Source organism: Mus pahari, chromosome 12, assembly GCF_900095145.1.
Source record: "Mus pahari chromosome 12, PAHARI_EIJ_v1.1, whole genome shotgun sequence".
Classification (NCBI taxonomy): domain Eukaryota; kingdom Metazoa; phylum Chordata; class Mammalia; order Rodentia; family Muridae; genus Mus; species Mus pahari.
The window spans coordinates 1,144,052-1,155,595 of record NC_034601.1 but is presented as its reverse complement, the minus strand read 5'-3'; the positions used below and the strand labels follow the sequence as shown (position 1 = coordinate 1,155,595).

The window sequence follows — 11,544 nt, the reverse complement described above, 5'->3', positions numbered from 1 at the left end:
TGAGTTTGAGGCCAGCCTGGTCTACAAAGTGAGTTCCAGGACAGCCAGGGCTACACAGAGAAACCCTGTCTCGAAAAACCAAAAAAAAAAAAAAAGTAATGAAAAATAAGGTGCTCACCACCACTGCCTGGTGTGTGGGGGTGGCAAGCACCTTAAATCTCGGCATTCAGGGTGCAAAGGCCGGAGGGTCTCTCTGAGTTTGAAGCAAGTCTGCTCTACAGAGTGAGGTTCCAGGATAACCAGAGCTACACAGAGAAACCCTGTCTGGGGGTGGGAGGAAACCTTAAACTTTTTTTTAAAAGAACAAAAGAGTGAGAATGAGGGGCAAAGCCTGGAGTACCAGCAGGGGTTAGGGCAGATTATTGAGCAACATCCACTCAGAGACAAGGAAGGAAAGGAAAGACCAATTTGCAGGGAGCTAAGGACAAAGATCTGGAAGGGTCCGCAGGAAACCTGTTGACAAACCTCGGAGGAAGTCACAGGAGCATGGAGGTGTAAGACAGAAGAGCCCCATGCGTTTTGCAAAGCCAACTGTACTGCTAACTCTCATCCACTCTCATGGTTTTATCTAACTTATCAGAGAGAATCTGGGATTAGGGAGGAGGTTCCTGGTCTAGACCCATGGTTCTCAGCCTTGCAACGCAGCTCTCCATGTTATGGTGACCACAAACATAAAAATATTTTTGTGGCTACTTCAAAACTGTAATGTAAATATTTAATCTGCAGGATGCCTAATATTCGGACCCCTGTAAAAGAACATTCAACACACAAAGGGATTAAGACCCACTGATTTGAGAACTGCTGGTCTAAACCCTTTTAAGCATTTGCAATCAAACCAATAAGCCCCTTGATCAGACTGGGTTGAAGTCACTTGTCAGAAAGGCCTTTCCCAGCACCCTCAACATTTTCTCCTGAGCGTGAGGACAGAGGCCCTGCATCTGGGGGTGAGGTCCTCTCATCTTCATTTACTCTAGACCTACATGTCCCAGGAATGCAGGCTCCTGAGCCAAAGGGTCCAACCAGTTTAATTCCCTCTTCCTTATACTCCAGGCACCCCCAGTGCAACAAATATCACTGAGCCTGGCCCTACGCACCCCCTCCCACCCATTGACTTTGCCCTCCTCCTGCCCAACAGACTGTGCCTGCTTTGGACTCCCAAGTGAGGTCAACCTCAACCACCTAGAGGCTGCTTACTGTCAAGGCCTTCCTGCACAGCTCTGACTCACAGCATGATGGCCTATGCAGTTAGAGGCCAGCACACACCAAATAAGGGAAGGCAGAGGGTGTGTGTCCAGTGTTTGACTACAGAGGAAACTGAGCACACAGGGAGGTCGTACACTCAGGTCATACACCCAGGTCATACAGTGATGGAACGCCCTTCCTAGCCACCTGTGCCCTTGTCCTTCAACCACACCAAGCAAAATGCTGTGACAAAGCCACTTAGTGTACATACCCTAAGAAACAGAGCAACTCCTCAGGAACATGAGGGAATGTAAGCTTGCTAGGTTTCCATCATTACCTCACTCCAAGGAAGGAGCAAGAACTGCAGAAAGAAGGTGGCTGTCATCCATGAGAAATTCCACTGACCGTGCCAGTGTGCTGACACACTGCCCCTAAACCTATGATGCAACTGGGGCAACCTGCAAGATCAGAACATCATAAGCCCTAAAGAATGCTGCTCTCAGGAACGCTCCCCAGGCCCCAGACTTCCTGCCAAGTGGGAGGCAGTGAAGGCAGCTGCCCCACCCACCACTTGCCCAGTCATCTGTTCTCTGAACACTGGACTGTGCCTATCTATACACATGCACAGACCAGCATTTCTCTATGCTCCGCATGGAGCGTCCCAGGCTCTAGGGTGCAAACTCTTATGTAACCTGGCACAACAGGATGGGGTACTGATTGGGCTGGTGCCACAAGGGAAGTCACCCCTAGCTGAAATCTTGACTCATCTGCAGACCCAGATAGCACCTTGCCTCACTCAGGACACCCAAGGACTAGCAAGTGAAGACACGTGTGGCAATGTTTCTCAGCCTGTTTGCTGGATGGACAGCCTGTAGCTCCCCACTAGCAGCATGGAGGAGGGAAAGCAATGGTAAATCAAGCACAGGAGTGATTAAGAAAGATTCTAATTCTAGCTGCTGTGTCTCCACAAGCTTAGCCTAGATAGCTCTTATCTAGTGAAGGTTTCCATCACATGCAGGATGTTCCCAACTGCTGGCACTGGAGGTGGCTGAGGGCACAGCATGTGCTGGGGTAGCTGGCAAGTGGGTAATTCTTCAGTTTTCTATGCAAAGGTCCGTAGGATAATACAGCAAGAATATGAAGGTAAACAACGTCCCCAAGTAACAAAACAAGCCAGAAGCAAGTGTCAGGTCCCAAAGAAACTCAGAACAGGTGATTCTCACCCTCTTCTCCCACCCTAAAAACCTTGGTAGGAAACCTCAGTAAGCCCTCAGCTCTGTTTGCCTTTCCCTACCTTCTGACTCCTATAGAACCAAGCTATTTGGTCTGGTTTTCTAGGTCCTCTGTTCTGGCTTCTGATCTTCTCTCCTCTCTCTCTCTCTCTCTCTCCCATTTCAGTTCAGTCTAGATCTTTCCAGATGCCTCTGGCTGAATTCTCCTTATATGTACAGTAAAAATCTCCTCAATCATACCTCTATCAGTCATGTTTTCATTTTCAATTATCTGGTACCAAAACCTAGGAAAGGGATGTCTGAGTCTCCCTCTATCCTCTTTGTCTAAATAGTGTTTCCCACAACATCTATCTCTCCATCACTCTGGCTTCTACACCTTCATGGGCATCTCTCTACTAAGACACCCAGGATAGAAATAAGAGCCTGGTTTCCATTGCAGTTATGGAAACGCAGGCCCAGAGAGAAGCAGAAACTTAGACACAACGGCAGCAGCTCACCCCAGGCAGTTTGTCTGCACAGACTGAGTCGGGCCAGGTCCCTAGTGACCTCTAAGTAATGTACTCTCAGTCTTAACTACCTTAGCAAGAGAGGTGAGCAGAGCCCTTTAGGCAAGAGCAGAATTCACCACTGGGGAAAGGTCCCTTTTCTATTTATTTGAGAAGTCTCAATATGTTGTCCAAGTTGATCTCATTTTGTGGGCTCAAACCTCCTGCTCAGCCACTCAAGGAGCTAGGTTACACTTTGCTTTTATACTTTTGCAGGTAGGTGGGGATGAAACCAAGGCCTCACACAAGAGCCTCCCACTGGACTACATACATTCCCACACAACAGGGCAGAGTTCTTGGCTTCTGCCTCTTACAGAGGCCTCAACCTCATCTAAGACAAGGTGGATTTGGCTCTGCCACATACATGAGGAAAGAGGAACACCTTCTCCAGGTAAATGGAGACAGGGAAAGAGAGCGTGGCTACCCATACCATGGAGGGTTTCTCAGCCACAGAGATGAATGGAACTCACACACCACCAGAAGTAAGGTGACCCCCTAACCCCTCTTCCACAGGTTCTTTTTTGAGTGACCTGGTATGTTTTGTTTTCTTAGGGCAAGGGAGTCAGCACCACATGCCAGTCATTTAAGTCTGCGCTTAGTGACTTCACGCCTGCTTTGGCCCTTGGCTGTGTGAGGAAATGAGCAAGGGCTGTGCCTCTGCATCCACAGGAGTGAGACAGGGCTTGATGAGCAAGCTGTTAGACTCTGAGTAGGCAGGTCCTGAACTCAGGACATCCTCACAGCTGCTGTCACCACGTGGACCTAAGGACTGGGGTTCCACAAAAGCCAGAAGGGAAACCTGTGATAAAACCAGATCCCTGTGTCCCAAAGACCCCACACTTCCCATTTAAGCATAAAAGTTCCCAGACTTGGGCTCCCCTCAGCCCAGTTCCTGTCTGATTCACTTCCTGAAAGGAAGGGCGAGTGGGCATCCCCAGAGACACACACAGGACTGTTATGTCACCCCACTCTCTTCCCCCACAGCAGAAAGGGCACACCGCAGGAGGAATCTTCAGAAAGTTCGCAGCTCTACGAACCTGACCTGGTCACTTTGTATACAAAATGCCAAATCAGAGGGACCCTACGGAAAAGAGCTGCAGTGCCTAAGGCTGATGTGTTGTGGCTACCGAGTCCCTTACAAGCAGGCTGTACTGGTTAGTTTTATGTCAACCTGACACAAATGAAAGTCATCTGAGAGGGGGAACCTCAATGAAGAAAATAACTTCACAAGATCAGGTTGTAGGCAAGTCTATGCAGCATTTTCTTAATTAGTGACTTATAGGGGAAGGCTAGCCCATTGTGTGTGGTACCATTCCTGGGATTGTGGTCCCGGGTTCTATAGGAAAGCAGGCTGAGAAGGTCAGTAAGCAGCACCCCTCCACTGCCTCTGGGTCAGCCCCTGCTCTCAAGGTCTGGCCCTGTGTGAGTTTCTGTCCCGGCCTACTTCAATGTCAGGCTATGGAAGTGTAAGCCAAATAAACTCTTTCCTCCTCATCTCGCTTTTGGTCATGGTGTTTTAACACAACAACACTAACCGTAAGACACAGGCCATAGGGGCAAGAAGGCATAACCAGGACGGGGAGTCAAGGGATCATGGCACGTGATCCTGACTGAATCACTTCTACTTCTGGGCCTCAGTGTCCTCAGACAATGTGACCATGTGACAGTGACATTATTCCCCAAGCTGAAAACATTGTATGATTAACTTGTAAGTAAAGGGGCTTTTATCATCCCTGGACCAGAGAAGCAAATACCACTTACTTTTAAAGTTACCTTTTAAAAAAAAAGGGGGGGGGGACAAATTGGTAAGATTTTCAAGGGGTGGGAAAGGAAACAGGGTCTTACCAAGTAACTCAGGCTAGCCTGAAACTCACTCTGTAACCCAGGCTGACCCCAAACTTGTGACAATCCCCCTGCCTCAGCCTCCAGAGTATTAGAATTACAGCCATGGATTACCATACCTGGCCCCTGCTGAGAAGACTTAAAGATTTAAATAGATGTAGAGCCAGACCAGCAGAACATGTCTATAATCTTGGAAAGCTAAGGCAAGAGGATAATGAATTTGAGCCCAACCTGTGTTGCAGGGCCTATCTCAGGGATAAAATACACATACATTACAAAAGAGCGAGATCCATCATGTTCATGGGTATAAGCAATCAGTGTAGAGATGGCAATTTTCCCTAAATTGATGCAAAATTCCTACCCAAATCCAACTGTTTTGTTTTTGTTTTTGTAGAAACTGACAAGCTATAAAATTTCTATGGACTTATGTAAAAGTAACTTTGATTCTCCTATTGTAATTATTGTCTCTGCAGCTTCCTGCCTCAGTCTGTTGACCTAGTCCCGGAAGCTTCTAGCCCTCCGTACAATCTTATTTAGGCCTAGAACATTTTCAGCCTCTGAGACTTACTGCTGAATATATATACTCACCCTTTCTAGTTCTTTCTGAGCTCTGGCCAGTTCAACTCAGCTGTTCTGGCTCAAAACTCCTCTCCATGCTAACTAATTCAATCTGGCTTCTCTCGGCTTCTCCTGAATTGCTAAAATTGGCCACAAACTGCCTTTGGCAATATGTTCTAATCTTCTGGCTCCTTCTCAGTCTCTGGCTTGTTCTATCTTCACCCGTGTCTAGCTTGTTCTCTCTTCAACCTGTTTCTGTAAAACTCTCCTGATGGTAAAACCACCTTCTTCTCCTTTCCTCCCTCTGCATCCTCTTAAGTAGCTTTCCTTTCCTCTCTATTCTTATGAGAGTTGGGCAGATCCTGGTCTGTCGAATCTTTCTCTGATTCGTCACTTTGCCTGTCACTCAATTAGACATGACTTTCAGACATGGGTGCTTCCTTCTACAAACTAACTTTACCTTATTGGTTGGGATTAAAGGTATCTATTAAGGGTAAGTCTGTATTCTAGCCAGAAGGATTAAAAGTGTCTGAAACACACCACAACTAGAAACAGGTTCTTTTCAGTAAATAACACAATCCTGGGATTCACAATGTGATCAAATATCCTGCAACAGGCATATAAAGGATCCCAAGTAACTTTAAGAGAGAATCACAATAGAGACCTTGTGCTCTTACCCAGCCTCTACTAATCACGCGCTGTTGGCAGTGTTAGGTAGATGAGGCTTTCCCAGCCTTAGCACGTAGGGCTCACTGGACCCTCCAAATTCTGTTTTGGGGAGTGTCCTGTGAGTGTATCCATTAGATAAATAACACATACACACCCTGAGCTGTGACAAACTATCTCTAGGCACTGACAAATACAAGCCCCAGGAAGTGTAGGGGTATGGGGGTGTGAGGACAAACTTGTCTCAGTTGAGAAACACTGGGAAAGAGTTACACAGCAAAGGAAGAGAATGCCATCCAGAAATAAATCCCTTCACATTTATGGTTAGCTGCATTTTGAGAAAGACACAGAGGCACTTTGAAGAAAAGAGGGTGGGCTTTATGTGAAATGGCACTGGCAACATGGCTCAACTTGCCACCATGTCTGATGACCTGAGTTTAATCCCCAGGACCTACACAGTGTAAGTAAAAAACCAACAACAGCATATTATTCTCTGATGTCACACTTAAACTAGAAAAAATAGGAGAAGACTGGAAAATGGCCCAGTGGATCAAGGGTTTGCGTGGCACATGTGATGATCAGAGCATGGATCCCAGCCTCCACATAAATGCTGGGTGAGCGTAGTGACCCATCTGCATCTCCAACCTCAGAAGGTTTAGGGTACGTAAGAGCAAACTGAAAAGCTAAAATCATCAAATCTGGCCAGCTCTGGGTTCAAGTGAGAGCTCCTGCCTCAACCAATATACAAGGCAGGGAGCAGATGAGGAAGGGAGGGTGGGAAAGGAGCCTCCACACACTCTATAAGCACACACACTGCCTCACACCAACCCTCACCACCAATCCCCAAAAGAGAGAATCTGTGAACTTAGGCTAGGCAAAGAGTTCTTAATTATTACTCCAAAAGGGGTTAGTATTCACATTAAAAACTGTTAAACTGAGCCAAATGTGGTGGGTCCTGTCTGTCACCCCAGCATCAGGGAAGTTGAAGCCAGAGGATGTTCATGAGAGAGGCCTCGAGGGCAACACATTTAGTACCAAGCCAGATGGTCTCCAAAGCAACTCTGCTGGAAATCAAAAACAAAATTCCAAACCAAAGAGCTCGAGAGATAGTCCAGCAGTTGATAGGGCTTGCTGCTCTTACAAAGGACCTCATAGTGGCTCCCGATAATCTCTAACTCCAGTTCGAAAAGGTCACACGCATTCTGACTTCAAAGGGCACCGGGGGACTCGTGGTTTATACACACATGTAAGCAAAACACTTATTCACATAAACAAATCAATTTTAAACATTTTTTTAAAGTACTTAAGAGCTGGCTGCTCTTCTAGAAGACTTCCAGGGAATTTGCCACCCTCTCCTGGCCTCCACAGGTACCAGACAGGCATGTGGTACACAGACATGTATGTGGACAAAACACTCATAAATATAAAATTAAATTAATTCCAGAACCTAGGAAGCAAAGGCAGGCAGGTCTCGGTGAGTTTCAAAGCCAGCCTGGTCTACATAGGCGTCAAGGCCAGTGAAGGGGACATAGTTGTAGGTGGCATGGATATCTTTGTGCTACAGATATGCACTAGGGAACCCAGAATGTTAACCATTTCAACATTCCCTTGAATGTTCCCGCTTCAAGGGAAGGGATCCCAGAAACTGAGACTGAGAAGCTAGATCCTGAGTCCTAGTGAGCACAGGCTACATGGAAGATTCCAAGCTAACTTGATGAGTATAGTCTCCAAAAACTAAAAGCATTAAGTGAAAGAAGCCAGCCACACATACAACAGCTCTGGATTGTATGATTCCATTTATGTGAAATATCCAGAAAAGAAAAATTGCAAAGACAGAAAGCTGAACACTGACCACGCTACTACACTGACTCCAAACCATACAAAGGAACCTCGGGGAGAGAAAGAACCTCTGGGAGAGAAGGATCCCAAGTGTGGTTGCACAACCCTACCACTTACTAAACTCCACTCATGTTTACAATGGGTCACTAACATGCTGCACAAATTATACATCAACAAAGCTGTTAAGTGTAAAATAAATGGGATGGGAGCAAAGCAGGTATTATTGAATTCAAGGTCTCATTGTTGACAGCACATGATAAAACTCCTTAAGGAAGAAAACTGGACAGCATGAGGTGCTCAACTTTACTTGGGGGAACTGGAGAGATAGTGGTTAAAGACATCTGCTTTTACAGAGGACCGGGGTTCAACTCCTAGCACCACATGGTAGTTCCCTCCAGTTCCAAGAGATCAGATACTCTCTTCTAGCCTATATGGGCACCAAGCATTCATACAGTGCATACACACATACACACACACAGAGAGAGAGACAGACAGACAGACAGACAGACAGACAAAACATTCACATGTAAAATAAAAACTGAATGCATCTAATAAAAATTTGTTTAAAAAAATTGCTTGGGTTTTAACAATGGCTCAGCAGTTATGAGTACTTCTTGCTCTTGTAACTGACCCAAGTTCAGTTCCTGGTACTAACATGGCAAATAACAAGTGTCCATCCAAAGGATCCGATACCCTCCCACAAGTACCACATGCACAGGACACATGGATACAACATAAAATAAAAGCAACACTTTTTTTTTTTTTTTTTTTTTTACATAGGATCTCTCACTATTCAGCCCTGTAGACTAGGCTGGTCTAAAACTCACAGAGATCCTCCTACCTCTGTCTCCCAAGAGCTAGGACTAAAGGAGTTCACCACCTAAATAAAAGTAGCTTTAAAGAAAACAACAACAAAAATTAGCACACTTTTCCTTGAAATTCAAATAAAGAAAACCAGCAGAAGGCTGAAAATACAATTTTGTACAGATGAACAGTTCATGGGAGTACCCTTCAAGTGTTCCTCACATTCCTCTCATCCCCAGATTCTGCACAAGATCTTTTTTTGTTTGTTTGTTTTGTTTTGTTTTGTTTTTTTGGTTTTTTCGAGACAGGGTTTCTCTGTGTAGCCCTGGCTGTCCTGGAACTCACTCTATAGACCAGGCTGGCCTTGAACTCGGAAATCTGCCTGCCTCTGCCTCCCAAGGGCTGGGATTAAAGGCGTGCGCCACCATGCCCAGCTCCTGCACAAAATCTTTAGGACCCCATGGTAAGTAAAAGACTAGGACAGAAGAACAAGACACAGCCGGGCGTGGTGGTGCATGCACTTTGGAGGCAGAGGCAGGCAGATTTCTGAGTTTGAGGCCAGCCTGGTCTATAGAGTGAGTTCCAGGACAGCCAAGGCTACAGAGAAACCCTGTCTCGAAAACAAAACAAAACAAACAAAAAAACAAAAACAAACAAAAACAAAAAAAGAAAAAGAAAAACACACATTGTTCATATTGTTATCCAGGAGGGTATGAAACAGAGGACTCTCTAGGTGCCATTGCCAGCACCTAACACATTCGGCACAAACAAAACTCAGCAATGTATGAATGGCAGCCCAGGTGGGCCATGGAGCCCACCTGCTGTGCCAGTAACCCCATCCAGGTTAGAGGAACATCTGAACAAGCGGAAATGCCTGCTTCTGTGGATTTGTGGTGTGTGCACAGGCCATGCATTGCTGTTTTATGCAACTGCCTAAGTGAAGGGGCATTAATAGTACTCAGGCACCAGGTGAGGGAAGCTAGCTTTCCAGTATCTGCCACATCACTGCCAAATACAGGTATTGTCTGGACCAATTGCCTAGCTACCTCTGAAGCAGTTATAGTAGCCAACATTTACAGAAGAACTCTTATGTGCCTGGAGGAGTTCTAAGCACCGGTTTCAGAGAAGAGGAAACTGAGATGCAAATAAGCAAACTTAACCAAGGTCACTCGGCAGAAGACAAACTAGGACAACCTCAGCGAAGGGTTAGCAACAACTGTTGTCTCAGATGTGCAGACACTAGTCCTTCACGTCTCCAAGGGAACCTCTGGAGCTGCAGCCTGTACTAGCAATGCACAAAGGCAAGGAGGTCTCCCTACACTGACATGTGATTCCATCCCATTCACTTAAAAGGGTCACTAAATAGTGCCAGTTTCCTGTTCTTTCATCCTGGGAGTTCCCAGATCTTCACACTAACAGAATATTATCTCAAACTTGAGTGGGCATCAAACACACCGAAGAAAATTAGCTTAAAATGCAGATCCTTAGGGCAAAGCAAATCTTGAAGCACAGCCTGAAACGTTTAATAAGCTGTCCAACTAATGGGAGCAGATTCTTCTCAGTCACACAGGAAATCTGGCCGGCTTGGTCTGAAAACACCTCAGGACCAAACATCACACTCAACCCTTAGAAGACTGGATCTAAAGGCCCAGTGTTCTACCCTGCCAAGAAATTGTGTAGAAGTAAATGTAGCTGACAAGGCACCAGGCATTGCTGCCTGTAGCAGGACACACCTGTAGTCTCAGCACCTAAGGCTGGAGAACTGAGTACCAGGCCAGCCAGAGCTATACAACAGGGCTTTTGTCTCAGAAAAAGGCCTGGTCTAAGAATGTGACTAAGTTAATATCATGCTTGACTACCATGCACAGTGCCCGGAGTTCGAGTCTTCAGCACCTTATAAAACTGGGCCAAGTGGTGCACATTTCAAATCTCAGCACTGAGAGGGTAGAGGCAGGAGGACTAATGTTTGCTCAATGTCACTCTCATAAGGAGTTTGAGCCATGTTATCCTTATTTTAAACACATATACAGAGAGAGAGAGACAGAGACTATGAATGAGAATAGGAGCAAGGCTCCTCTGGGATCCCACATCTGATGCTGGTTCTAACTCTGCCCCAATCCAGGTCCCATAATCTACCAGTGAGTCTCTGCCCTGAATGAGAGGGGAAGGACAGTAGTTCTCTCTAACCATTCCAACCATTACCCTGTCCTCCAGTGGAACCCAGCACCTCCCTTTCCATCATCTCCCTAGGCCAAACACCAGTGTCCCTCACTCGCACGGGAAGAGGAAAGCCTGGGTCCAAATTCTAATGAGTTGTCAAAATCCGGGGCCAGTCTTCATGCCTCCAAAGCCGGCGACCCCGTGGGGTGAGGCAGCCCTCACTACCAATGCAGTCTGATCCCAGAGATGCCAAGCACCGGTGCAAACACAGGCTGTGCAAAGTGAGTGGCCCAAGGTCACCAGTTAAAAAGAGGCCGCGTAAGGTGCGTCTACGGCCAGCAGGGCTAGCCAGGGCCGCAGCCACGCCTCAAACTCCACAGGTACCGGGAAGGGGCACGGAAGGAAGGTCCGCGGCAGGGCAGGGCAGGGCGCTCGCGCGTCTGGTCCCCGGGCCTCCTGGCGTCCCCAGTCCCCGTTCCAGCCCCCTTCCGCGGTGCGCGTCCTCGGAAGCTCACCGGACTTCGGAGGGTAGCGATAGGCCGAGTTGGCCTGAATGTCGATGTCCTCCACGCCCGCGATGCGGCGACTCAGGATGGAGCCCATGGTGCGCGTTTCCACCGGCCAGCCGGAGAGGAGGGGTGACGGCTGCGGCGTCCTCACACGGACATGGCCCAGAGCAGGCCGCACCGCCGCGCACCCGCCGCCGCCGCGGCACC

General features: G+C 47.2%; 1 protein-coding gene across 8 annotated transcripts in view; it reads right to left on the bottom strand.

Annotated features, from left to right (window-relative positions):
• The window catches only part of Mgrn1 (mahogunin ring finger 1), a 51,316-nt gene extending 39,772 nt beyond the window's left edge, over window positions 1-11,544 (bottom strand). For all 8 annotated transcript variants that reach the window (XM_029544305.1, XM_029544303.1, XM_021208871.2 and 5 more), the window contains exon 1: window positions 11,344-11,544. In XM_029544305.1, coding sequence (XP_029400165.1) covers window positions 11,344-11,431 — 88 coding nt within the window. In that variant the 5' untranslated portion in view covers window positions 11,432-11,544. The remainder of the gene's footprint in view (window positions 1-11,343) is intronic.